At 38.0% G+C, this 27559-nt stretch overlaps 1 protein-coding gene across 1 annotated transcript; it reads left to right on the top strand.

The window, feature by feature from the left end:
• Positions 1-150: 150 nt before the first annotated feature.
• Positions 151-27559, top strand: vsig8a (V-set and immunoglobulin domain containing 8a). Its single transcript, XM_033976255.2, has 7 exons — positions 151-233; positions 6601-6776; positions 9693-9903; positions 12381-12533; positions 14848-14970; positions 18584-18725; positions 25530-27559. Exons 1-7 carry the CDS (start codon positions 200-202, stop codon positions 25732-25734), a joined length of 1044 nt encoding a protein of 347 aa, XP_033832146.2. The 5' UTR covers positions 151-199; the 3' UTR covers positions 25735-27559.

The raw sequence follows: 27559 nt of genomic DNA, 5'->3' as shown, positions 1-27559 counted from the left end.
CTCGGCTGCACCACACTGCTCCTTCCAAGTGTGTAGGACTGAAAGGAACTCATGTTTGGCTAGCTTTAGTTACTTTTGCTTGTAGATTTAGGGCTTTTTATACCCAAGACATTTCAGGTTTTTTTTTTTTTTATTTGGGTAAATGTTTAGACAAGTTCTTGAAAGATCTTTTGTACTTAAATTCTCATCTGAGCCTGCAATGTTCCTGCTGTGCATAACAGTTCTATGTGCAGGTAAGAAATCGAAATTTTATGAAACTTTTGTTGAAATATATTTAACAATACCCTCTAAAAAACTAAAAAACAAAAAACAAAATGTCTATTATTTGGTAAAGAGGTGTCAGTTTAGATAGAAGGTAGTTGACTAAAAATTGACTTGAGCTACTATAGAACTACTTAAAAGTATAAATATTGCAGTTGTTTTTTTTTATATTTGTTTTTTTTAGTTGTTGATTTTTGTGGTATTGGCAAAAACTCTGTGAAATTTTAAAAAAGCATAAAAAATGTAACTTTTTTTTTTAAGTAGGCCTATATTAAACAACTCCTTCTTACTCCATAAACATTAACTCAACTTTCCATTAAAGTATTGTCTTGTTTTATATTTGCACATAGTTTTTTTTTGTTTTTTTTTTCAGTAAAGAAAAACATTTTTAAAGTAGGATTACTGCGTTACTCAAGCGTTTATCTTTTGTACAGTGCAGCCCGCAGTGGTGTAAGTTTTCCCTTGGTTGTCACGGTGACGGGGCTCATCCAATCGCGCGCTGACCTCCTGTCCCCAGACTCAACTCAGTAACGTCTATGGGGAGTACACGGGACTTGTTGGTGTGTTTTATCTTTTCTTCTGTAAGGCGTGGCCCATACATTGTGAAGAATAGTGTATTGTAAGAGCTGATAATTGAGGTGTTTGTGAAGGAAAGTGGATACTGTTGTTTGGGATTCATGTCAATGAGACTAACACAAGTACAAAGATTAAACGCTCCAATTTTTCTTTTGAGTTTCCTTCTGGGGTTTTTTTTTTTTTTTAGGTGGAAGTAAAGTATCACCCTTTTTAGGTCACTTTCACACATGTTTCACACACGATTTTGTTGTTTCTTTTACATTTGGGTGGGTTTTGTTCACACACACCGCGCATCATTCTCCCCGAAGCTGTGTGAGAGTCCATCAGCTGATCGCCAAAATAGTTTCCATGACAACACGCTTCAAGAGACAGAGCCCTATGAATATATGGCGGTCTTTCTTCCACCTGTTGGTCCAACCTCCGTTATCAGACAAGTGTCAAACAGCAGCTCTGAGGTTCCCATTCATACACTTATACGTGATCTGAGAGGATTTTTTTGTCCAATTACAAGCACTTTTACTGTCACAACGGACTGCGCAGGTCGCCCCGCACTCGCCCCTCTCCAGAGTGGGGATGGGGCGGTATATGAACAACCTTAGACCCTCTTGATAGTATCTTTACCTGCAATGTTTTGTTTGATACAGGGTCCATTTCAGAATAAAAAGTAGGAAAAAAAATGTTTTGTTTTTTGAAAATGCAGTGCCTGATAACAGAAATAGTTCATTTTAAACGGTTTGCAGTGGTCCAAAGTTGTTCCTCACTTACCTTATACATTCTGAACATCCTAATTATTCACTGTAATGAGTTTATAAGTGCTTTTCACAGTGGAGTTTTGCTGCGATTAACATAAATAAAAATGGGTAGAGGACCTTCTAGGCAACTTAAAGAGGCTTAAAGAGTTTCAGACTGGTTTTAGCATCACAATGTTAAAACGCTGTCATCTGATCAAAAACATACCTGGCGTTGTGTTTGTTTTATTCATATGTTTGAGTAACCCTTTATTATCAGTCTGTCTACATCTCCAAAGTTCAAAATACTCTGTTCCACCTTGTGATGTCATCAAGTGGTATTTTTAAAGTTATACAAACTCATAAAATACTACTAATAAAGGGTTACTCAAACATGAATGAAACAAAACACAACTCTGGGTGTGTTTTTTGATGAGATACCAGCGTTCTAACCTGGCTAACACTTCACAGGAGTCAATTTTGCGTAATATATGACCTTTAACCTGCGTAAAATGAGAGCGCAAACACCCCTGTAGACCCGGGCCCGAGTATAAACTGCCACAGAAATTCTATTACATCTTCTCGTGCACCAGAAAGATAATGTTCAATGAGGCTAAAACAATAGTTCCAAATGCCTCCAGTATCACCACTCGATGACATCACAGGGTGGAAGAGAGTGTTTTCAGTCTGAGTGAACAACACAGCCTAGATATGTAGGATGTGCGTGTAAAACATGTGTGAATGAAATAAAAACAAACGTCCTGTATGTTTGATTATGGCATACATCTAAAATTTGCCCTTTGACCCTTTAATAAGTAAAAACTAACTATTCTGAATCAAATGGGAAGACTATGTTGCGTTTTTTTTCCTGAGAAATACTTCAGACCTTGTAAAAATCCTAGAAAATCTATGAACTACTCAAGTACTGATATGTTTTTCATGAAGGGTTTTACCTTGTTAAGAGGTCTGGTCCATATCCTGTTATTTTCTGTGTCCGCAGTATATACACTCCATTTGAAAATATTTTGCAGCAGAACTTCGAAATAGTTTGTCTTTCTTTTTATGATGGCCACTCTTAGAAACCTGCAGGAAAACTCTTTGCAGTGGCTGGTATGTGAATGCACCTTGGGCCTTGGGTTGAGCTGAGAAAATGGTGTTCTGAAAATAACCTTCAAAGTTTGTCTAGCTCGAGTGGACAGTTGCTTCACTGCTGTATTATCTATGTGCCAAGTTATTATGTAGGTTATATTGTACTTAGTGTGATGGGTACTACTGCTACTACTACTGCGCTTATTACTCCTCCTACTGCTGCTGCTACTAGATTATGTAGGTTATATTGTAGTCAGGTCAGAGATGACGACTTAATGTAAAAGATAATTTGAAAATGTTAGTCTTTAAATTATGCAAATATAGAACACCAAGTATAAAACTAATATTATTACTGCTACTACTACTACTACTATTGTTACTGTTACTACTACTACTACTACTACTGCTGCTGCTATTGTTACTGTTACTGCTACTACTAGTACTACTGCTATTGTTACTGTTACTGTTACTACTACTACGACTAGGACTACTACTATTGTTACTGTTACTACTACTCCTACTACTACTACCACTGCTGCTACGGTCGCTAGTACCACTCATACTACTAGTACTACTACTACTACTGCTACTACTATTACTACTACTACTGTTGCTGCTGCTACTACTATTATTACTGTTACTACTACTATTACTACTATTGTTACTACTACTGCTACTACTACCACTGCTGCTACGATCTCTAGTACCACTCATACTACTACTACTACTACTACTACTACTGCTCCCATTGGTGGTGCTACTATTGCTACTGATATTGAGAAAATAGTTTTCTCAAAATAACCTTCAAAGTTTGTCTATCTGGAGTGGAAAGTGGCCTCGCAGCTGTGCTCATACCTGTCAACGTTATTATGTCGGTTATATTGTACTTAGAGTGTGGGTTACTAATCCTACTATTTTTTCTCTACTACTACTACTACTACTACTACTACTACTACTACTACTACTACTACTACTACTACTACTACTAGTATTGGTGTTACTGCTGCGACTGCTACTACTGGTATTGCTACTGCTACTACTTTTAATGCTACTACTGTCATTACTGCTAGTGATGCCGAGAATAGTTTCTGTTGAGTTGACAGTGGCCTCACTGCTTTATTCATACCTGGCAAGTTAGTATGTATATGTGCAGTAACTATGGTGAGGGCTAGAGGTGGGTGACATGGTGTACAACAATATATGCAAAGTATTTAGAACTACTACTCCTACTGCAACTACTTCTGCTACAACTGCCTGTGTCCTATGCCAGACATTTTTAAAGGCTTGGGTGTGGTCGTGGGCCGGACCATGTGGAGAACAGAACTGGGTTAAGTTCTTTTTCTTTTTGTTTCAATATCTCCATGTATTTTGCAATGTTTAAGTGTTTACAGCAGGGGTGTCAGAACTACGGGGTCAAATGCGGCCCTCAGACCAATTTTTATTGGTCCTCATGCGTCAGTTGAACTGGCCCAATTGATATAATCAGTTCTTTTTACTGCAAATTTGAGTAATCCTACAAGTATAACCTAAATAACACCACACTGCATTGTCATACAGACCTAATATTAATACTTCAATCCTTATTTAAAGCATGTTAAATGATCCACTGTATTGACCACTGTATTGGTCTGTGGCCCTCCATGTCAAATATTTTTCAAAATATGGCCCTCGGTGAAACAAGTTTGGGCACCCCTGGTTTATAGTTTTATTTTGAACACTTTTTGAGTTAAAGAGATTTAGGCCCTAATGAGTCAGCAGTTTAGTATGAGATCCTGCTAAAGTTGTATCTACTATATCTGAGAAGTAAATGGTGTTTACTTGGGGGTGGTGCTTCTGGTTTGAGAGGGTATAAAAGCAGGGCGAGTCAGTTCTTGTTTGGGGGAGAACATCTGTGTCAGGGGGTACACATGGGGTGTTTCCTCAGTTTTTAAAATTTCTGTTGCTTTTTGCTCAAGTTGATCACAGTTATTTTTTTGTAAATTGTATTATTTTTTCCACGCATTACCACGGTGACTGAAATAAAGTTTGATAATTGATGAATTTTTTCTGAGTCTTCGACAACATCGGGCCAGCTTCCCCACAAATACACAAAATTAAATTATCTACAGTGGCCATTCAAAAAGTCTGTGTAATCCCTCAGTCGCCAGGTCTGATCCATCGTAAAAGCCAAACTTAAATCTGTCAACTGGACGAAAAGTTGTAGGAGTGAAAACGTTTCGCACCTCAGGAGTCTTACAACTTTTTGTCCAGTTGACACATTTAACTTCAGCTTTTACTGTGCCATTCAAGAAGTTAAAAAGCAATAATTTGACCACATTTAAAGTAACGTAGCAGGTTTCATGTCCATACTATTGCTTAATTAATAGGTCTATACTGTACAATGAGTTCAACTTCTTCAACAAAATACGCCCACATATTACAAATTATACCTGTTCAGGCCTATTATTGTTATTAGTTGCAATTACAGTTAATTATAATAAATCTTAAGCAGGGCGCAGCAGTGCATATTGTGACTAGAATATGGTGCAAGGTTATTGTTAGCTATACTTTATCGAGTGTATTTAAAACCCAGACTGAAACATGCTACTGTCTGCATTCCAACTCCAATGATACCAATGGGAAAGTATAATCCTCTAGTAATTGCCTGAAGAAGAGGATTAGCTAGCTACCAGCGTCCATTACATGCATGCAAATGAATGGCACAAGAAAAAGTACTCCGTTAAGTGTTTAAAATGTGTTGTTTTTACTACTACAATTCATTTTCATTTGACCCTCGTTTGATTTATAAAGGCATTTGTATAAATAAAACTATGCTGTGAAGTTGTCATTTTAAAACATTTCAATAATTAATAAATAGTGATGACTTTGCAGATGTCGGTAAAGGTTGTTAGTTCAGCTGCACATACAGTACTCATGTCTCTCATATTGTTTACTTCACTCCACAAAAAGGATGGCATCAGGTGTAAAACATGTCAGTAAGATGTTATATCACATAATCATTCAGAGGATTTCCACAGGATTGTGTACTTTCCCCCCTATTCTTCACTCTGTACTCAAATAGCTATACCTCCTACCACCATCCAGTAAAAGTTATGAAGTTTATAGACTCAGTTTACAGAGTCTGCCTACAGGACGGAGGTGTCCCCCATCTCTCCAGGACTCAGGGGTCAGATCATAGCTAACCTTTCTTACACTGGACACAAATGTTAAAAAAAAAAAAAATATATATTAAAATTTCAGCTTCCATAAAAGTAAACGCTGCTGGACGTCTTTAAACTAAATCCACTTTTTTCGCTGCTAAACTATGTGCCATTTTAATAGCATTATCTAGTGTTCCTAGTCATTTTGGCAGCATAAGTGCAAATCTAGGTATATTTGCAGCTTTTTAGTGAAAAATGCTAAAATTTAAGTTTGTGCTGCCTTCAGTGGCCTCAGCAATTTCCAGTAGTTGGTGACATCACACAAGACTGCCATAATTACAGCCAGGTGTTTCTGATTACAAACACCTGGCTACAGAGGCGGAGTTTGAAGTGTGAATACCTGTTAGACCAATCACACTCTTCTTATACCTCCAGACCCCGCCCTTTCTTCCCCCCTCACTTGTTTCTTTAGGGGCACTGCCCAGTTAAAACTGCTCAATTTGAAATGTGGTTGTGGATGGAGTTTAGGTGATTAGCCCAACGTTAAAATTCTACAAATTAAACTTCTATAAACAAAAAAATTACTTTCCTAATTGTTCAGTTATGTCTCTTCATGTGCATATGTGTAATTACAGTATTTTCTGGACTATAAGTCGCACTTTTTTTCATAGTTTGGCCGGGGGTGCGACTTATACTCAGATGCGATTTATATGTGAACTATATGTTTTTTTTTTCTTCATTATTATGCATTTTTAGGCTGGTGTGACTTATACTCTTTACTTCTTTTACATGTGTTGTGTCTGCAGAGCTCCGAGGCACGTGGACCATGGAGCTGGTCGACAGTGGGCCTCAGACCATGATGAAAGCCCAGGGAGAGAGCGTGGTTCTGGGCTGCAGGTACAAGCCCAGCCCTGCCGATACCGGAGACCTGGACATCGAGTGGTCCATAGTGAGCCCGGACACAACCCAGAAGGACCAGATGGTGAGAGATGGATTAGCTGTGTCATCTGCTATAATGTGCACGGGAATGGTCATTGTTGTTGTTGATTTAAGTTTAAAGGACATATATTAGCCAACGTTTACTTAGTTTTACTTTTAAACATGTTATATTGTGTCTCCGCATCAAAAAACTGCTGGAATTTTCCTTAATCTACATGTTTTATTAATCCAAAGTTATCCTCCCTAAGCGCTTACATTTTGCTAAAATTGCTGCGTCATAGGTAAAAAATTTGGACTTCCCCTATGCGGTTTTTAAGCCAATAAACCATCACCAGACTCATGCTGCGGTTACGTTGTGTCCACAATGAACACATGGCTCTGTTAGCATAGCGATAAGAACATTTGTTTACTTTACCTTGTTCACTGCCTTTGCTGACAACAGTAGGAACTAAAGCGCCAATAAATATCTAAACTGAGGTGTAGTTTATAAAGTATGTTTTCCAAATGTAGGTGGTATTTCAAGCTGGAAAATGTTAAATGCTACTCTTAAGGTGTCTAAAAGTATGTTTAAAATTCAAGATGTGTTCTTTAAAGGTCTTATGTCACACAAAATGGACTCTTGTGAGCTTTAAGTCATATTAGAATGTTGTTATCTTATCAAAAGTAGTTGTGTTTTGTTTCATTCACACATGTTTGAGTAATCTTTTATTATTAGTCTGCCTAAATCTCCACAGTTCAAAATGCTTTGTTCCACTTTGTGATGTCATGCAGTGGTTGTTTTCAAGTTAACAGCTCCTTTTACCTTTAATTTCGTAGAGATATCAAGGGCTCGAATGATTCTAGTGAAGGTGTATAGAATTTAAAAACACAGTGACACATGACTGTTTGAGAAAATAACTCTAAAAAATATGCAGGGTTTGTGTGTTAAACATGTGTGAGTGAAACAAAACAAAACTCTGGCTTTGTGATGAGGAAACAACATTATAACATAGAAAATAGCATAATATGGGCCTGTTAAGTCTAGGATCCTGGGATAAGTGTGTGCAATATGCTGCGGTCATGCGGTGGAACAGAGTCATACTTTCAGCGGGAGGTCCTATATAACTGGATGTAACGTGGGCCGTATTTTAAAGTGTGACGCTGAGGGTATATCTACACCCAAAATCTGATCATTATCTGATTTATGAAGCTTAAAGATTATTAAAATAAAGTGTAAATCATTGGACTTCTTTCTGATCATGGTCCCTGTTATTACTCACAGTTTGCATGTCCTTTAAGTATCATTTTAAAGGTCTAGAAATCGCTTTTGAATCAGATTTTGGTGAGCTTGTAACCGCAGCCATCGGTCCACTGGTACCTATGGTCATTATTGTGGTAGTTAATAACGATAGCAGGCCATATTTTCTATTATATTTTCTTTTTAGTGAAGGAGCTATGGTGTTCAATGTAGATGTTCACTCTACATGTTAATTTAGTCTTTTAACAACGGTGCGCCCCCCCCCCCCCCCACCCCCGACCATGTTTGCATTGCTGTTTGCAGATTTAACTTTTGTTTTCACTATTGCTGTTTTAAAAGTTTAAATGTAGTTAGCAACGTGTAGAGAGTTATTTTGAATACTCTGTAGTTGCCATTCGACATGTTTTTGTGGAAATTGGATATCCTATGAAAATGTATTAAAATTATTTGCCCTACTTTGCCCTAAATGTCCATTTATGAGGGTGCATTTGTCATTCCAGAGGATTTAGTGCGCACTCAAGCCCCTCCCCCGCAATTTTCAATGGTACTTAGTGGTATTTGTACTAGTAATCGTTATTCTTGTAAATAAAAGCAATTGTGTATACTGTATATTTATATTTTAAAGCAACCTATATAAGCCTATGGGAGATAAACTGTTTAAAGTAGAAATAACCAATCTGAATATCCACAAAAACATTGAACCAGTTTATTATTTGTTAGAGATCGGCTTCACAAACATGCCTCGTTCAACTCACGTCTCAAATGATTGTGTTATGTGTTTGCAAAATGCCACCACTTTCTGAAAATATTCTGAAAAAAAAAAACAAAAAAACAATGTTGCGAGTTTTTGTTTCATGTGGATAGACACAGTAATTAGAGAGATTAACCATAGACCAGGTCAGCAAATGTTTATTAAAAGCCAAATTCTGTCCTACAGCTGAATTTAAGACTATGAGCTGTTTAGAATATTCTGATTACACTTTAACACAATCTAAAAAAATGTTTCATATAGTTGCACTTGCATTATCTGACTTGTATATTCTGTATATATACGGTCACATAAATACTTCAAGAAAAATATATCCTTTAACCTTGTAGGAATATTATGAAAAGTATGGTTGTATAATAACAATAGTAGAAAGTCTAATAGCAGCTTTAACACACTCACTGACATGACCACGGTTTAATCTCTCTTACAGAACTGTCCTTGGGCAAGAGGCATCTTCTGCATTGCCTCCAGTCACAGTGTATACTAATAATGTACAGTATATGAAATAGATCCATAGATAGTAGTGCTGTCACGATACTAAAATGTCCCAATTTTGATATTAAGGAATAGGCTCAATACTAGATACAAATTTGGATATAAAAACACTCTCTTTAGACAATAGAATGTAATTTTCAACATTTAGGTTTAGTACTTTTTATGTTACCATGTGGCTTTATATCTGTGTAATCCCTCAGTCGTCCAGGTTTGTTAGTCTAATCATAACTAACCTGCACTTGTTAATATTACGGTTGCTAGGTAACAGAACTGGAAGTACCTTTGCATCTGTCATATATTCATGTCATGTCCAACCAGGAAGTAAAATTATAAAATTCACCAGGCAAAATGTTTAGTAATATCTTAAACCTAATTATATTATCTATGTCTTAGTAAAAAGTACTTCAACTTGTCATATGCAGTTTAAATGTACACTTAGCTCTGTCCTTGTTTTCCAGCTGGTCTCATACAGCGGCGGCACAAAGTACGTGCACTCGGAGAACCCTCTGTCCAAAGGCATGACCTTCTCCAGCCCTGACCCCTCCTCCTCCTCCGGGGATGCCTCCCTCTCCATCCCTGCAGCGAGCCCCGCCCACAGCGCCACCTACCAGTGCAAAGTGAAAAAATCCCCTGGGGTGGACACTCGCAAGGTGTCTCTGCTCGTCCTGGGTGAGTCCGCATCGGGTTACATCGCCACATGTCCCCCGGGTGAATTATTCATGTGGGTTATCCTGTTGTTGTCTAGTAGGTTTAGGTGTAATTTAATGTGTTCATGAGGAAATACTTCTTTTGTTTTTTACCAGTTTTTCTGTGTGAGGTGCATTAAGTTAAGTGTTGTTTTTGTTTTAACATGATTTAAAGGTGCACTTCATAACCTTTCTAGTGGTAGGAGGTACTGTGCGTCTGCCACTTGCTTGTCTCCATGGAGATGTTTTTTATCTTCAAGAGGACCAGCATCTCACAGTAAAAATAGGTCTCAAAGTTTTTGTTTGGCAATAAAAAGTTGGGCATTTTGGCAATAGGGCATATAAAATAATAAAATATAAAAGAATAAATAAATCTACAAATCACAACTGCCTTAACCGGTATATCTTTTTCTCATTCTCAGTATATGGACAAACTGTGCCTTATGTGAAAGCTCAGAACCTCCAGAATTCAATCACTTATTACTTATTACTTTCTAGAGCAGGCTCCTAAGTGTCCTAAATCAGAGCGGTTCAACAAAATATATAATTATATGTTAAAGCAACAATTATGTAAGATTCAGATTTTAAATTCTAAACATCCGAAGATACGAGATAAACATATTCAAAGAAAATGTACGTAGATTTGATGGATAAAAATCCTCATGCTGATTTATTCTTATTTCTTTAAGTCCTATATTACGCAAAATGACTCCTGAGAGCTTTTAGCCATGTTATAATGCTGTTACCTCCTCAAAAACATACCTGGAGTTATGTTTTTGTTTCACACATGTTTGCGTAATCCTTTATTATTCATTTGTCTGCATCTCCAAAGCTCAAAATGCTCTGTTCCACCTTGTGATGTCATGTAGTTTTCAATTTAACAGCTACATTTGACTATTTGTTCAGTGCAGATGGGAAATTCCAGGGATGAAATTATCTAAATGATTCTAGTGAAGTTGTATGGAGTTTAAAAACACAGTGGAGCACTTCCTGTATTACCACATGACATCACAAGGTGGAACTGAGTGTTTTCAGTTTGAGAAAAGACTCAACCTAAATATGAAGGTTTGTGTGTTAAATATGTGAATGAAACAAAACACAACTCCAGGTCTGTTTGTGATGAGGAAACAACATTATAATATAGATCATCAATATGAGCGCTTTAAATTGAGGCTAGCTGTTGCATCATTGGTGCAAGTGTGTATCGATAAGTACAGTACATTTATGAGAATGAATGTTCTGATAGATCCAATGATTACGCATATATACACTCAAAAGTCCATTCAAGTATGAAGGATGATCTGTGGTGACGTACTGTATTGACGCTCACACACTGGAGGAAATGGCTGGGAGATAATTGGATTAACTCAGAAAAAACTCTGGGAAACTGTTGATTTGAAGTGAGTCCCAAATGTTACATGACGTGAATGATCTTTGTTCCACATGAAAACGCTAAAAACATGAGAAACGGAGCGAGTTCATTTTAAACAGTTTGCAGTGGTCCAAAGTTATTCCTCATGTTCCTAACTCTTTCCGAGCATCCCAATTACTCACCATGATGAGTTTATAAGTGCTTTTCACAACTAGCATGCTAACAGAGCACCAGCATTACTTCCTGGTTCGCAAACTTAAAAAAAAAACACATTATATTTAGACGCAGACACCACACAGCGGTCTTTTGCAATATACACTCCTGATCAAAATGTTAGGACCAGTCGAAATATTGCAAGAATAACACATTTTGCACTGATGCAGCTCAACAATCCAACCACATTCAAAGAGTGAACGTTTTTTTGCCTTTGCCATCAGGAGGTCGTGACAGAAAATGACACTGAATCCACATTTTTGCGAAGATTTGGGCTTTTAAAGGCTGTGGACTTAAACTTTTGATCAGCTGATGAAAAGCCAATTTTAGTTTAATGGTTGTTTGCAATAAATTACTTACTCAAATTTTTCTTTCCATTTCTTCTTTTTGCATTTTGAAGCACTACTTAGAACCTTCTTAAGATCCAACAGTGCAAAATGTGAATTCTTGCAATTTTTCAACTGGTCTTAAAATTTTGATCAGTTGTGCATCTATACTGAGGCGTTACATGAAACTAATTGGATACGATCACCGCCCACTGATGTTTTGTATCATGTTTTTGTATGTTTATGGAAAATTGTCGTGTGGGAGCATGTATGACGTAGGTTTGTGGGCTGAGCATTGTACTGCCCCCTACTCGTACTGCTAACCATAAGAAGGGTTGGAATAGGGCCAGGCTGAGCTCACTGAATTAGGCAAACATGCACGGATGACATCTAAACCCTCTTCAGGCATGTTTTTGATGAGAGAGCAATGTTGTAACATGCTAGAATGCTCCAAAAAGGTGATTTTGCATAAGTCAATGTAATCTCCCCACACAAGACTGTAACCTCTCCTGTCTGTGTGTGTGTGTGTGTGTGTGTGTGTGTGCGCAGTGAAGCCGTCTGTGCCCCGGTGCTGGGTGGAGGGGTCCCAGATGGAGGGGGAGCCTGTGACTCTGCACTGTAAGTCTGCCAGCGGCTCAGGGCCCTTCACCTACACATGGAGGAGGCAGAGCGGACCGTTAGGGGCCAATTTAGAGCAACAGGGTAAGTGTGACCTCTACTGACAACAGAGCGCTACTGCACATCAAAGACTCAAGGCAATTAAGTAGCATTAGGTAAATTATGGATTTTTGTTTTGTTTTTTTTTCTCTTCTCATCGCAATTTGTCTCTCAATCTCTCTAGTTAAAGAAGACATATGCTTTTTCCAGTTAGTAATTATCAGCATTATTATAACAGAAGTAGATTATTGTTTCACATCAACTAATGTGGCCTTTAAGCAAAAAAAAAAAAAAAGAAATTTGAGTTTACAAAATGTGCTATACAAAAGTAGTATTGTTGTAAAAGACCATTCCAGGAGTGACATGATTAAAACTGTTGCACACACAGCCTGGTGCAGATATTAACATTTTATCCCATTAATTTTAATAAGACAGTAAAATAAAAACACTAATATGGATGTTTGTAGACAGCGCAGACTAATAGTTGCCAACAAGAATCAATAAGAGTCAATATCTAACTCCAGTTTCTAAAGTCTCTAGTCTTTGCAGGATTTGTGGTGCTTGATGACATAAAAATAAAATGTAACTGTCAAACTGCTGTGGCCCACTATATTTTTAGTGCATTATTGTCCAGCATAACTTTCAAGAAATGTTTATTACGTTGTTGTTGGCATGTATGGTAATTTTGTCACAAACCACTACAAATAATAATGTGTGAAACAGGGCTACACATGGTAATGTTTTCAAACGAGGCTCTGGTGTTACTCACGTGTGGTCGAGTCATCGTCAGTCACCAAAGCAGCCCTGGTTTTTCATAGATTGTGATGATTGTGATGGGCGTTCTGGTTACAAACACTGGAGGGGTTTATATGGATAAGGGGAATTCCGGATGGTAGGACAGTATAGGATAGTAGTATTATTTTTCCATGCTATAAAAATGCACTAAGTATAATTTTTGATAGATAAATTGATCCACCACTGACTTGTCTCCATGGAAATGTTATTGCAAGTGGTTCTCAAACCTTTTTTTTTTTTTGTTGTAGTTTTGTACCCCTTGAGACTTTTGATGATCAGTTGCGTAATCCCAACTCCCAATTCTCCAACACATTAAAAAAGGGTCTGCGGACACTGCCCATGCACAATAAAATCTAATCTAATCTAATACTTGTTATGCTTTTAATTATACTGAAGCATGTGGATGACATTTAAAAGATTTAGGCTGAACATGGAAGCCTCAAAATAATGAAATTAATGAAAAAATACATTCTTAGAAAATAAAGACAATGAGCATTTTCTTTTTGTCCATAACTCATAACTCTGTGTGTCTTGCGTCCTTGGAAGTACCCGAACCACAGTTTGAGAAGCACTGTTCTAAACAAGGTGAACAAACACCTAAACTCCACCCACAAACACATTTCAAATAGAGCTGCTAAACTGGGTAGTGCCTGGAGGACTAAAGAAGAGAGTGAAGGGGGAGGAGGGGCAGAGTATTGAGACATAAGAATAGTGGGATTGGTCTAACAGGTGTCCACATTTTAAGCTCCGCCCTTGCATCCAGGTGTTGATAATCAGAAACACCAGGCTGTAAGCAGGGCAGTTTTCCGTGATGTCAGCAACCACTGGAAATCGCAGAGGCCACAAAAGGGAGCACAGACGTCGATTTTGACAGAAAGCTGCAAATTTCCCTTGTTTGCACTTACTCTGCCAAAAAAATGACTATGAACATTCAATAATGGATTTAGTGTTTAGTTCCGCTTTAAAGAGAGGGTATTATTGAAAAATCGATTTTTGGAGCTTTCTGCTATGTTATAACATTGTTCCCTCATCAAAAACAAGCTTGACGAGGTTTTAGATGCCATCCACACATGTTTGAGTATTCAAACTCTGATTAACTGTAAGATTCTGTGCAATGCTCCGCCCACAAGCCTCCGTCACCCATGCTCCCAGGTGACAATTCTCCATAAATATGATACAAAACTGTACACTACAACTTGACAAACCTGATGTGATGTGCAGGAGTTTCATTAGCAAGATGCACAGTTGTGTTGTGATAGCGCTCTGAAGGGGGAGTGACTTAGACCAAAGGGAGGGGGGACTCAGAGCATCAAAAATGAAAGCAAAACATATAAAACAGGTTAGCAAGTTGTTTTTGGTGAATATAGCCTTTTCATAACAATAAAAGGTAGCACGGCCATCTGAATATGTTATGTGTTAAGAGCTAATACCCCATAGAAGTAAAATCCCCCCTTTAAACTACTATAAATGGCTGATTGGTTTATCCTACTTAGTGATAAGATGAAACTTAAAGCTTGTTCATACTAAACAGCTGGATATATTGATGCGGAATTGTGCTTTTCAGACAGTGTGACCGGAGAGCTGAAGATTAGCAACCACTCGCAGAGCCACGCGGGACTCTACCTCTGTGAAGTCAACAACGCCGTGGGCTCGGAGCGTTGCCAGGTCCACCTCCGAGCCAGCAAACGTGAGTACATGAAGAGAAAGCTCTTTGTGTCCAAGCCAAGCCTTTCAGGAGAAAGAGCTGCCGCATACAGGAGAAAGAGATTGCTTTGGGGAGTGTGTGGACGATATGTATGGATCGTTGTGTTGTAATGAGGACAGAGGCATGGGAATGGTGCACAGGAGTAGTACTGAGGCTGCGATATATTAAAAACAAAAGAAAGTTTATATTTTCATCAACCTAGGTACAAAATAAATAAATATATCCTAACATTTATGGTTATTGTTTTACAAATATAAGACGTGGATCTCCAATAATGCGCTTTAATGTGGCTCATGATGGTCTCAAAGTGTCATTTATTTTCTTAATGTCTAACTATATTTACATTTATTCATCTCATCAATATATGAAAGTGGTGTGTGATTTATACTCATCTCATCGTTGCGTAGTTTGCCTATTCAAGCTGTGACGTAAGGCATGCCGGAAACTAGAAGGTGCTTTATACATTTATATACTGTATAATTTTGTATGTATGTAATTAGTTTGCCTTTCAGAATGAAGCATATATGCTCCATGTGGAGATAATAGGGCTGTGATTCCCAAAGTAGTCAGAGAACATGTGCAGAACACCGCTGTGCCTGTCATATCTGAAGTCTAAAGTCTATAATGGGTGAAGAGGAAGGGGCCAAAAACAGACCCCTGGGGGAAACCCTTTATAGCCCACAGCTCACTCACAGCTTTGTAGTGTTGTTCCCCAACCCAAAAAGGCCCTATCCAGTAGCTATATGACAATAAAGAGAAACTAATAATAGTTCCTGGTACTGTACTTTTTTTTTTTTTTTTATGACTGTGAGAAACGCTAACCAAAGTATTTGCCATCATACCACCAGGCTATGCATCTACGTATCCATGATGTTCTCTTCTAGATCATTGTTGTTTTCATTTACAACAAAGTACATTTCCATAACAGCTGTTTAATCATTTCTTGTAAGATTTTAATTAATTTATTTTTATCTTTGTAACTCACATTTTTTTTTTTTTTTACAGAAGAAGTATTATTATGACGTTTTGTTAATTGTAATAATTTTGGCCATTCAGTATCACCCCATGTCTATTGTCCAGACATGCATTTCCAGTATTCCACGCAAACCTCATTTTTCTCCACATAATTATATAATTCAATATTCCAGTTTTGCCAATGAAGGAAATCTCATTTTGTTTGTAAACCGTTTAAAGCACATATGATAGGTTTGACTACTCATTTCGTCTTCCTTCTACTTAACTGTGTAATCCCTCAGTCGTCCAAGTCTGATCCGTGGCAAAACACGAAATTAAATCTGTCAGCTGGGCAAATCGTTTTGTCCAGTTGACAGATTTAATTTCGTCTTTTGCTATTCTTCTACTTAAATTGATAATTTTACTTCCTGGTTGGACGGGAGCAGCAGATATGACACATGAAGAGGTAATTACATAACTGCTACCCAGCAAATATACTGTAAACATGGACCAACTAAAACTAAATTACACAGTAGTTATAATTAAATGAACGTTTAAACTGCCAGATACGTAAATTATCCTTGCATTTTGGGTAGAATTTTTCAGTTGGTGACATGGGTAGAGGTACTCCGTTTAAGAACTCATTCCTACTTCCAGTTTTTTTTGTACTTTTATTCTCAACTATGCTTCACAAACTGCCACTTAACTGATATAAAACTATAATGACTCTTTACCACAGATACTATCCAACCAAACCAAGTCATAATTAGATCATCCTGAAAACCTGTTATATGCACTTTAAAATCTATAAACGCTCTTTCCCTCACAGAATATTAAAGCATTACATTACATTACATTAACGATATGAGATCCTGTCTGAAGAGGCCGGGGGGCGCGAATTAGCATAAGCAGCGGGTAATTACAGTTAGCAACAGGTGCGGTGTTTAAATGAGCGTTTATCACAGGACGACGCTAGTGCTGGAAGATTAGGCTGCTGATGGAGAGGTATCCGAGCGTTAAAGAGCTAACCAAGAACTATTAGGTACATCGAATGAAAGAGATACTGGTTGATTGGGGAGACGAGCGAGGTGGGTTGGGGTGGATGATGGGGTGATTGTGGATAAAAGAGGAAATCAATCGCACAGAAGTAGATAGAGGTTGAAGGTTCCAAATGTTAAGCTAAATCACTGAGCTCGGATGAAAAAGAGCCAGGTACCGTTCAAAAATATACATTACTGATTCAAATCTCATTGGCAAATTGAAAGCTGGAAATAACTGGCTGCTGGGTATTAATTTAGAGTTAAACTTTTTTCTCTCCATCAGTATTATAAGTATTATTTGCATTTAAAAGCTTTAAAACTAACTAGAAGCAACTACGTCGAGAGGAGCCAGCTGAGGTGGTTCAGGCATCTGTTCAAGACACGCTGGAGGGACTATGTCTCTCGTCTGGCCTGGGAATGTCTTGGGGTCCGACCAGAGGAGCTGGAGGACGTGTCTAGGGTGAGGGAAGTCTGGGAGTCCCTGCTTAGACTGCTGCCCCTGCGACCCAGTCCCAGATAAGCAAAAGAAAATGGATGGATGGATAGATAGAAGCAACTATAAGTTTAAATGTGCACAATAGAGATGTTATTGCTTTGTCTGGAATGTTCCACAGAGGGGCATTAAAAACATTTACTTCCACAGAGACATACATGTGATGCCATTCAAACCACACGAACACACGTACAATAAAAAATACCTGAATGAATGTAAGTGCAAGATAGAGAAGTTTAAAGCCATATTGTGTAACATTCCGAACAAAGCAATATAGAAACGAGCAGGTGGTGGACTTCCCTCCTCACAGTTACAAACTGCACAGGTTTCCAAAAGTTTGAAGCTGGGAGCCCCAAATTAAAGCCTGATTTTTACAGAACTAGTTCATTTTAAACAGTTTTCCTCACTTACTTTATGCCAGGGGTGTCCAAACTTTTCTTATTAAGGGCCACATATAAAAACACAGACAAAGCTGAGGGCCGATTGAGGGCCAATATAGTGAATACTTCAAATCTGTGCATTTATTACAAGTTAGACTGAACCACTAGACCTCTATTCATGCTAGCATCCTCAATGGGGACACATTAAATATTTGCTATGGGCAGTAGATATAGTATCTATATATAGAAATATACAGTAAAAAGTACTGTTTAAGGTAATATGGGCCAATTCACCTGGAATCTTGAGGGCCAAGAAAAATTGGTCTCCGCATTTGGCCCCTGGGCCACAGTTTGGGCGTGCCTGCTTTATGCATTCTGAGCATCCTCATTATTCACCACGATTAGTTTATAAGCACTCTTTTGAACTTTCAAAGATCAGAGCGGAGTAAATGTAACAACTAGCATAACAACCGTGCACTTCTTGATTATCAGACAACAAAAACTTTATTATTAGATGCAGATTTGCTTATACGTTATATCTGTATTGGGGCAAGACACATTTTGCTCAAATACGTGGGAAAGAAATTGGGTACAAACATAACTATGCTACCCACTGCAATATGAAGTTGACTATAGGAAGTTTGAGTTTTTAAATCATCTCCTGCCACCACTCAGCCTTACCTTTTCACAGGTGCTTCTGTTATAATGTGTATGTGTTGCTTTTGCAGCCCCCAACCGAGCGGCGGTGATCGTGGGAACAGTGATCGGCTGCATCCTCCTCATCCTCATCCTGCTGCTCTTCATCGCCGTGCTGTTCTGGAAACTCAGGGGCAGGCACAGATATGACAAAGAGTTTTCCAATGACATCAGGTACACACTGCTCAGGCTAGAATACATCTAATGCATTTGAACAGTCCAACACTGAATGATACACTTATATCTTTCACTGTACGTGCCTGGTAAATCAAGAATGATATCTCTATCATTTTTTTTTAAATACAGAGGGATTATCTGTCTGGTCGCTGCTTCCCTCTGAGCCAGATTCAGACAGTAGCGTCCAATCAGATTTGTTTATTTGAGTAACACATATCAAACAAAGGAGCTCATTGGTCACCCATTATTTTGAACAAAATGACATTTCTCTCAGCTCAGAAAAAGAATGTGATAATTTTTCCTCGTAAGGAGCCATATTTGATTTGATACAAATACAGTGCAGGTCCCTGATTGGCTAATTCACCTGTCAGTCACACTAGTCAGTTAATACTTAAACATCTTCATAAAGTGTTGGAGAAGTGTGTATTCTGGATCCCTTAGTGTACATTCAGGTCAGCCTCATAGACCTGATTTCTATGGGAGGTTGGATAGTCTATTATTTAGTACAAGCAGGGCTGTTGCTTCGGGGAGCAGACAAAGCTTTATTTTAGCAAAAGTTTGTCTGAGTTTCTAACTTTGAACTCACAGACACGTCAGATCTGCTCAGAACAGTGACTACACAAAGGTTTCAAACGCAGCAGAAGAGAGCAAACGCACTTAAGAATGGGATTATATCAGATGAGTGAGTCAGCCATCCTGACCTTTTAAGGACTTGATCTAATTCTTGCACTTCAGATAATGAGAAATTAATCGCATTACTGTCTCGCTATAACTACATTAACATAACTGTAGAAAGGTAAGTCAGTCTGTCTTCTTTCTATTAGAGATGGGTTGGGGTAGATATTAAAGGTCCTATATTACACATAATAATTTAATATTTTAAGCAAAAGATGAAGTCAACTGGACAAATCGTTGTAGGAGTGAAGACATTTCACTGCTGATCTTCAGTTCTGGTCAGATTACTGCTGGTGGACACTGCTTTATATCTATCTGAAGGGAGGGGATAACTACACTGAAATTGTTAACAGATATTGACTCCAGTTTCGGCATTTAATGGTCCTATTCAGCCCCTATTAATGGCCTCCTACTGCCCTCTTTTTTATTTAGTTTGCTTTGGGTTTGAGGATGGAATCATAGATCTGTGGAACATTATGTCTCAGGCCTCCATTCCTCTTTAGGGAATAATAATAATAATAATAATAGTTATTATTATTTAAGCCATGTTAGAATGTTGGTACCTCATCAAAAAACAGACCTGGAGTTGTGTTTTGTTTCATCCACACATATTTGACTAACCCTTTATTAGAACTTGGATGGGAGACCACTGGGAATCGCAGGTGCCACAGTTGGGCAAAAACTGTTGTTGTGTCCTTAGGCAAATCACTTCAGCCTTACTTCCGTCAGTCTACCCCAGGGCAGCTGTGGCTACAACGCTATATTACTGGAAGAGCATTATGTAAGAATATGTGTCATGTATCATACCATCACTACTTACTATCCTCTAAAGATTTTAATCACCGGAATTGAGACATATTTTGTTTTTTTTCTGAAACGTAGAAATAAAATCATTTGTTTTGCTGCAGCTGTTCTGATGCTGTGAAAAACTACTTCAATTAATCTTTCAATTTTTTAAACCGGAAATTTTGTACGCGGTTGGAATTGGTCATTTTGAACCCAGCTGCATTGTATCTACCTCGTGTCACAGAAAAAATAATTTGATGTTGTGTTTTGATTATGCAAATTTTCCGACTGGGTCCAAAAATCCGCTGCAGGGCCGTTTTTCCCTTCGCACAACAAATGTCGCCCAAATATTTGAAATTCATTGGCTGAAACGCTGGAGCTTACCTTGTTTTGGGTTTGACATGGAAATAGCAGTGTTGTGGGAGGACAGAACGGAGCAATGATCGCACACACAAAATACACAAAAACTAGGTATTTTCTACTCACAAATGTCACTTACTGGAGCCCCGGTAAAAAGTAAACACTGCAATTTGGGAGATGAGTCATGGTTAGTGTCAAAACTGCACCTGCTGGAAATGGTAGCATCAGAATCACCCTCATTTTCACAGCCATAAATTGTGAGGAAGTGACATACTGTGGAAGCCAAAGGTCCCCCTCCACCAAAAGACCAAAGAAGAGTCAAGTTTGTGGAGATGCAAGCCGGCTCAGAGTAAGGAAGCATGGTAAATAAAATAAATTAAACCAAAAATGTAGTTTAATATTATTTTATCTAAAAAGTTATACTGCGGCTTTAATTTTGGTGAAGTTTATCATTTTATTTCCTGGTTGGACACAGGAAGTAACTCCGTAACTGTTACCTAGCAACCATAGTACTAACAATGACCTTATCTAAAATGAGTAATAGTTCTGATTTGACAAATAAAAATATGAAAACACCATTATTTTGTTAAATGAAGATTTGTGTGTGATGACATCGCTTTCTGTATTTATGTAGTTTTTTTCTCAACTTTTTTTCCACAAATTGCCATGTAACTGATGGGAAACTACAAGTAAAAAAAATAAATATTTACCAGAGGCATTATCCCACCAGACAACCTGAGATATGCTCCTTAAAACATGTCCTGCATTTGAAGCTCGAGTACACTGGAAATTTTTGTTTTCACTTACCCCCTATCCCCGCCCACTGCTACTGCCCGCACACTGCACCTATGATTTTTTTTCTTTTAGCAAAACTATAGCTGTGTCCAGATTCAACGGCTGCACACTTTGTCGGCTGTATTTGAAGGGCACTTATGTCACTTCTGGCGTGACAAGTCCTCTCCCCCCACGAACCCCACGAATACGGTGAGCAAATGACTTATACTAGTAAAAGAAAATTGTTTCACTGTTCACCCAAGCCGCTTCTTCAGTTCTGGTCAGATTACTGCTGGACGCTGCTTTATATCTATGAACTGTGCTTGAGTCATACTTGGCATAATCATTCAGGCCCCTAATGACTGATGATTTCACACCTATTAGCCTACTGGCTAGCCCTATTGTTTAGGGAATAGCCAAAACTGTAAAAAATATAATCTCTGAAACAGGTTTTAGGAACACTTCAGCATCCTCTTCTTTAGCACTTTCACTTGACAGACACTTAAATCACTCTTGGTTAAAGTCTTTACATGGGCCACTCATTCGTGTGTGATAGACAAAACTACATCTCCTCCTTTGACATTTGGTTGGTGTTCAGTTCACTTTCTGTAGTTTCTGTAGTCTGGCAAATCCAGAATGATATCACTGTGTATTTTGTGACCAGACTCACATCTCCGTAAAGCATTGAAAAACACCTTTAAAGAAAATAAAAATAATAACAGTCCTGTGAAGAATGCAGCAAAGCACAGTAACACCATGTCCCTGCAAAGGTGGACACATGTGCACTAGGAGAATACAGAACCACATTTGAAAGTTACTTACAGCTTATGTACGACGGTAGTCCTTGGAACTTCTCTCCTCAGCATCTCAGCATACTCCCTTTGTGTTCAGATGTCACTCGGAGCGGTGCGCTTACACACAGAGTGAATGCTAACGGGCTGTAGCGCAGTGAGCTGGCAGCAGAGCGGATAGGAGCAGACTGGGCGGTGCAATAGTATTCGGAGCGTTGCCACGAGTCATCTCTACCTCTCTGAGTTATACCCGGGCCGGCCTTGAGAGGAGGAGAGGGAGGGGCAGGGTGGGACTGGAGCTACCGAGTGACATAAAACAGCGACTTGGCTCAGAACGGTCGTCAAGGTCTTCACAGACTAATGTAATTCTATTCAGGGGAGTTGGAGGTGCGTGGGGTGAATAGTAACCTTGAGCTCAACAAGTACCAAACGATGTATATTTGCATGATGAGTCTTACGCGATCAAAATTTATATTAGTTGTTTAATCGTTTTGTTCAGATGATACGGATTTACATGGGACTAGAGTAGAAAGTTAGCGAGTTAGCGAGCTGAGGGACTGTGTATGTAATCTGTCCTTATATAAATGCATTGTTTGGGTTAGATACATAGAGATACGCAATAGTTTTGAGAGCTTTTACCGCGCCATCTTTTAGTCGATGAATCATTCGGCAAGACATGTCCTTTGGCAACTAAGAATTTCTTTCGTTGACTACAGCCCTAGTTGCCAGATCCTCAAAACAAAGATTGTACAGAGTGTTAAAATGATCATATTATGGCCAAAACTATCGTACAGTGCCAAAATATAGACAACAATGTCACGCTGGTAAACTAGACTCAAATGCAACACAAAGAGAACAGACTACCCTGGGCTGATTGACAAAACGAGAGGCAGCTGCAGGGAAAACAGGGAGGTAACAAAAGAAAGGCCGGAACAAGCTGAAAAACAGAGCCGGACTGGGGAAAAAAACATGCAAACAGGCAGAACTGTGACAAATAATGTACTAAATATGAACTGTATGTAGGCTGTGCTCTTGCAGTTTTAAAAAAGATACTACAATCACAACTGAACCTGTGTTGCGAGAGTCTTAACCTGCAGATAGAGGACACAGATAAGTTTTTCTCAGTCTCAGTATATGGACAGGCTTTATGTGAAAGCTCAGAACCTCCTGAATTCACTCCCTGAGCTGCAGAGGCTGGGGTTGAGGTAGTGACGATTCAGTTCAGAGAGCGTCCTTTTAGGTTTGAAGCAACTGGAGTTCAGTACTGAAACTGGCAACGCAAATGAGAGACATACTGTACTATGCTATGTTATTGTGAATAAAGTTATGCTTTTATTATTAATGAATTGTATGCTTATATTGTGTTACGTGACTAAGGCAAGGCAAGGCAAGTTTATTTGTATAGCACAATTCGTACACAAGGTAATTCAAAGTGCTTTACAGAATAAGAAAGACATTGAAATCACACAAATCAAAACATAAATAATCACCCAATCTGCAACTCTCTCACCCACTCGTTTGCACCCTTTAAAAACTCTCTCTCACACTCTTTAAACACTGTCTTGCTCAGTTTAAGAACTTTCCCATTACTTTACAAAAAACTTTCCTGTCACTTCTCAAATACTTTCCTGTCACTTTACTATGTCTAATAAAAGTCCATCAGTCCATGTTTCTTTTGTCATCATAAAATTACCCTTAAAGGAGAAGAGTGCAGAATAAAAACCTTTCAGTCCTATGCACAACTAAACAGAACCGTTTTGACCTGGATTTAAATATTGTCAAAGTAGAGGCCTGTGTACTAACAGAGTATAATGGAAAACTACAAGCCTGTGTAACTGAAATGTATAACTAAGTAAGGTCAAAAGCTGTGTAACCTGAACTGAAAGATAAGAAAGATGATGTCATTGTGGGGAGAGGAATAGAATGTTGTTCTATTGATAAGCATGATGGGAGAACTGCTGAGTAATGTCAAGCTGTTAATAAAAGCCTGCTGTGACAAAGAGAGAGTCGGAGAAGGTTCAGAGGAGACCTGGTGGAAGCAGTCTGCGTAGCTTCTTCTCTGTGCTCGCTCCCCTCTGATCCCCTCTGATCAGAGTAGAAGATAAAGTCTAACACTTGTCTTGAGTCTTTTTGGGTAAACAGCGTGTCGAGAACAGAGTTTTCTTGACAGTTATGCTATGCTAAACTATTTATTTAAAGATAATGAACTCGTAATCATATAAACAAGCTTAATACCCAAAAGAAGATGCAAATTTTTCCAGTTGAGAGTCCATTACCTGCTCATCTCCATGGAGCTGTGACTGTTTCACCCACTGTATGTTTCACAGTATGACATTACACTGATACGCTTGTGGGTGTTTTCATTGCTCAGAAATCCTTCGACAAATATGCAAGAAGGGCCCATTCTTCTTCGCTTTCTAACGCTTTCTGAAACAGTGTGACCTCAAAAGAATTTTCCAGCAAAATGCAATTACCCTTATCCTGACATTTGGCTGCACAGTTCATCCTATTAAGAGTCCTTATTCACTTCGAAGCCTGCGGAAACATCAGATTCTTTTTCTTAGACATTAGCCACTATTGAGAAGTGTTATTAAGATTGTGAAGCTAAATGTGAACAGAAACTCTATAAAACTCAATAGATTTAAACCAATACACAAACGTTATACTAAATAATAAAATACAATCAAATAAACATTGATAGACTTTTTTATTTGAAGATTTTCCTTGATCTTCACCCACTCCAAATTCTGTAACTTGAATACAACTGTTTTATTATTTGATTGGTTGGTTGACATGAGCTACAATTTAAAGGTGTACTCTGTAATATTTCTTTTAGAAGGCCTGCTACCTGTGTGTCTCCATGGCGATGCTATTATTTTGCCCGAAATGTTCCACAACGTCAAATCTATGTAGGATTCTTACTGTGATTTGAGAGCGCTCCTCCACAGATCTCACCCGTCACTTGAACTGGTGGCATCACTGCATCATAACTTAATAATTTGTAGGTACTAACTAACTACTACATGTTACTATTGTACTATTATTTATTGTAGAACATATATATGATACAAAAAAATAAAAATAAAATAAAATAAAATAATAATAATAATTACACCCCATATTTTGTGATCATATATTTGTGAATAAAGTTAAATATAAAAAAGCATTAAAAAAAAATAAAAATCTAATTTTCACTCACTCACACACATACGTTTTTGTTTTGTGTTTTTTTTTTTTTTTTTTTTTTTTTTTTTTTGGGGAATCTGTACTGAGTATCAAATCTTTGCCTTAGTAGTTTGTAATGTTGTCATGATACTAAAACTTCAAACTCGATTTTGTTACTACTGAGATGATCCTTTAGGTACATTGTATTAGTGTCATACAAAGGTCTTCATCACCGTATCTTCTTTTGTAGAGAGGACGTCCCGCCTCCTGAGAGCCGCCCGGTCAGCCGCAGGACCACCAGGAGCAGCGGCCCCTCCCAACACCACGTGACCTATGACCCTTTGGGGGGCACGGAGCTCAGCTGGTCCGACGACGTGACCTCTGACCACCCCTCCAGCAAAAACCAAGTCTACACCCCAGTACAGTACGACAGCAAGTACGGATACGCAGTCTGATAGGAGCATGAAGGACTTAGGACTGGGGAATTCAAAGCTGTGAAGAACAACAAAAAAAAGGGACATTTTCTACAATTTTTAATCCAGATTTTCAAGATAATTAGGAAAAAACTGATACATGAATGAGTGCTGAATTGTTCCAATGGAGGAGATGGAGAGGCTGGGGAGGTTGATGGTTCTGCTGCTGTGGTATAGGTCAGTGATTCCCAACATTTTTGTCCGGAGTATCACCAAGCTTTGTCACCCTTACTCAGGTATTTTTTTTACCATTTTAATGATACCGATGTTCGCCACCTAAATATTACAAACATTAATACAAATATTGTTCGTTGTAGTAATAAATAATAGTAGGTGTACTGTATTTTCTGGAGTATAAGTCGCACTGGAGTATAAGTCGCACCAGCCAAAAAAATGCATAATAATGAAGAAAAATACATATATTTCACATATAAATTGCATCTAAGTATAAGTCGTACCCCTGTCCAAATTATAAAAAAAAGTGCGGCTTATAGTCCGGAAAATACAGATCTTTTAAAATCTGAAACCGTCCCAAGTACCCGCTAGTAAGTGCCAAGGGGCCCCCATATCCTTGGTTGGGACTGGTATACAATGCATGATGTTGTTCTGGCAAAATAACTTCTAGGGATGCACCGATACTGATACTGGGATCAAATATCAGCACCGATACTGAAAAAATTGGTGAATCGGGTATCGCTTCCATATCAGTTCTGCAGATATCCTGGAATGGTTCATAATGCTTGAACTTTTATTCGTACAAAGCGGTTCAGTCGTGATATGAAGGTTACAGTTACACAACACAATTCTCTGCTGCACAATAAGTTAACATTGTTTTAACTAAATAAGTCTCATTTTCTGTCTCTACACTGGTATCGGTTAATATAGGGTATTGCCAGTATCGATATTGGAATCAGAACTGGATAAACTGGACCGTGCATCCCTAGTAAATTCCGCATGCGTCAGTGGGGCTTATGATTGGTTAAGGTAAAACCATCAGGTTGATTTAACTGAATAAAAAGTTTCGTTTTATGTGTCCACTTCATTTTTTGTTTGTAGAATAAAGCTCTGAAGGACTAATGGAAGGATATTTGTCTCACAGTGAAATCCACATCTTTTCAAAATGGTCTGAATCACTGTTTTCAGAAAAATGAGACAGAAGAGTGACTCACATAGACTTTTGTACAGTTTTGTTAGAGAACACATGGAGCATTGTGTTGTATTATTCACTCATCAAACATGTGATGTGTGCAACTGGAAGGTCAAAAAAAACACTGATACTCTGCCAAAAAAATGTGGCACAAAAGCAAAATGTGAATTGAAATCGAAAATGAGAAATTTCTAGAACTCCAAGGAGTTATTGTTATGTCAAGACTGCAGTTATATTCACTTTAATTCATTTCATGTACATATGTTTGCAGTAGTTTTTTTTAAGTACTTCAATATTTTTTGACAATATTTTTTTTTTTGATTCTTTTTTTATTACTTTTTTTGAATTTTGAATTTAGATTTTTTTTTTTTTTTTTTTTTTGACTGGCCTTGCTTGTTTTCTCTTCCTTTTTTAAAGGCAAATTTTCAGATCTTTAAACATGCTGATTTACCTCTATCTATTTCTGAAATGTATAAAGAGTAAATTCTGTATTATGAAATGTTGTGGACAGGTTAAAAGTCATGCAGCTGTTTTTTTACTTTTATTTTCAAAAATCAAAACTGGAACAAATTTGTCCAATTCCTGAAGTGTACTGTATACGTAAATATTTGTCATTTTATATTGAATTCATAACATTGAATAAAGTACTCATTTATCCTC

This window comes from Periophthalmus magnuspinnatus, chromosome 12 (genome assembly GCF_009829125.3).
Source record: "Periophthalmus magnuspinnatus isolate fPerMag1 chromosome 12, fPerMag1.2.pri, whole genome shotgun sequence".
Taxonomy (NCBI): Eukaryota; Metazoa; Chordata; class Actinopteri; order Gobiiformes; family Gobiidae; genus Periophthalmus; species Periophthalmus magnuspinnatus.
Note: the sequence above shows the minus strand (reverse complement) of the source record. Positions and strands in the feature narration are given on the sequence as shown.

What these genes read in the sequence shown, in the direction of transcription:
- vsig8a (XM_033976255.2), top strand. Translation starts at nt 200, where the DNA reads ATGTTCCTGCTGTGCATAACAGTTCTATGTGCAG. An exon ending in CATAACAGTTCTATGTGCAG is followed by an intron (nt 234 to 6,600) that starts GTAAGAAATCGA and finishes TTGTGTCTGCAG; the next exon opens with AGCTCCGAGGCACGTGGACC. An exon ending in GGCCAATTTAGAGCAACAGG is followed by an intron (nt 12,534 to 14,847) that starts GTAAGTGTGACC and finishes TGTGCTTTTCAG; the next exon opens with ACAGTGTGACCGGAGAGCTG.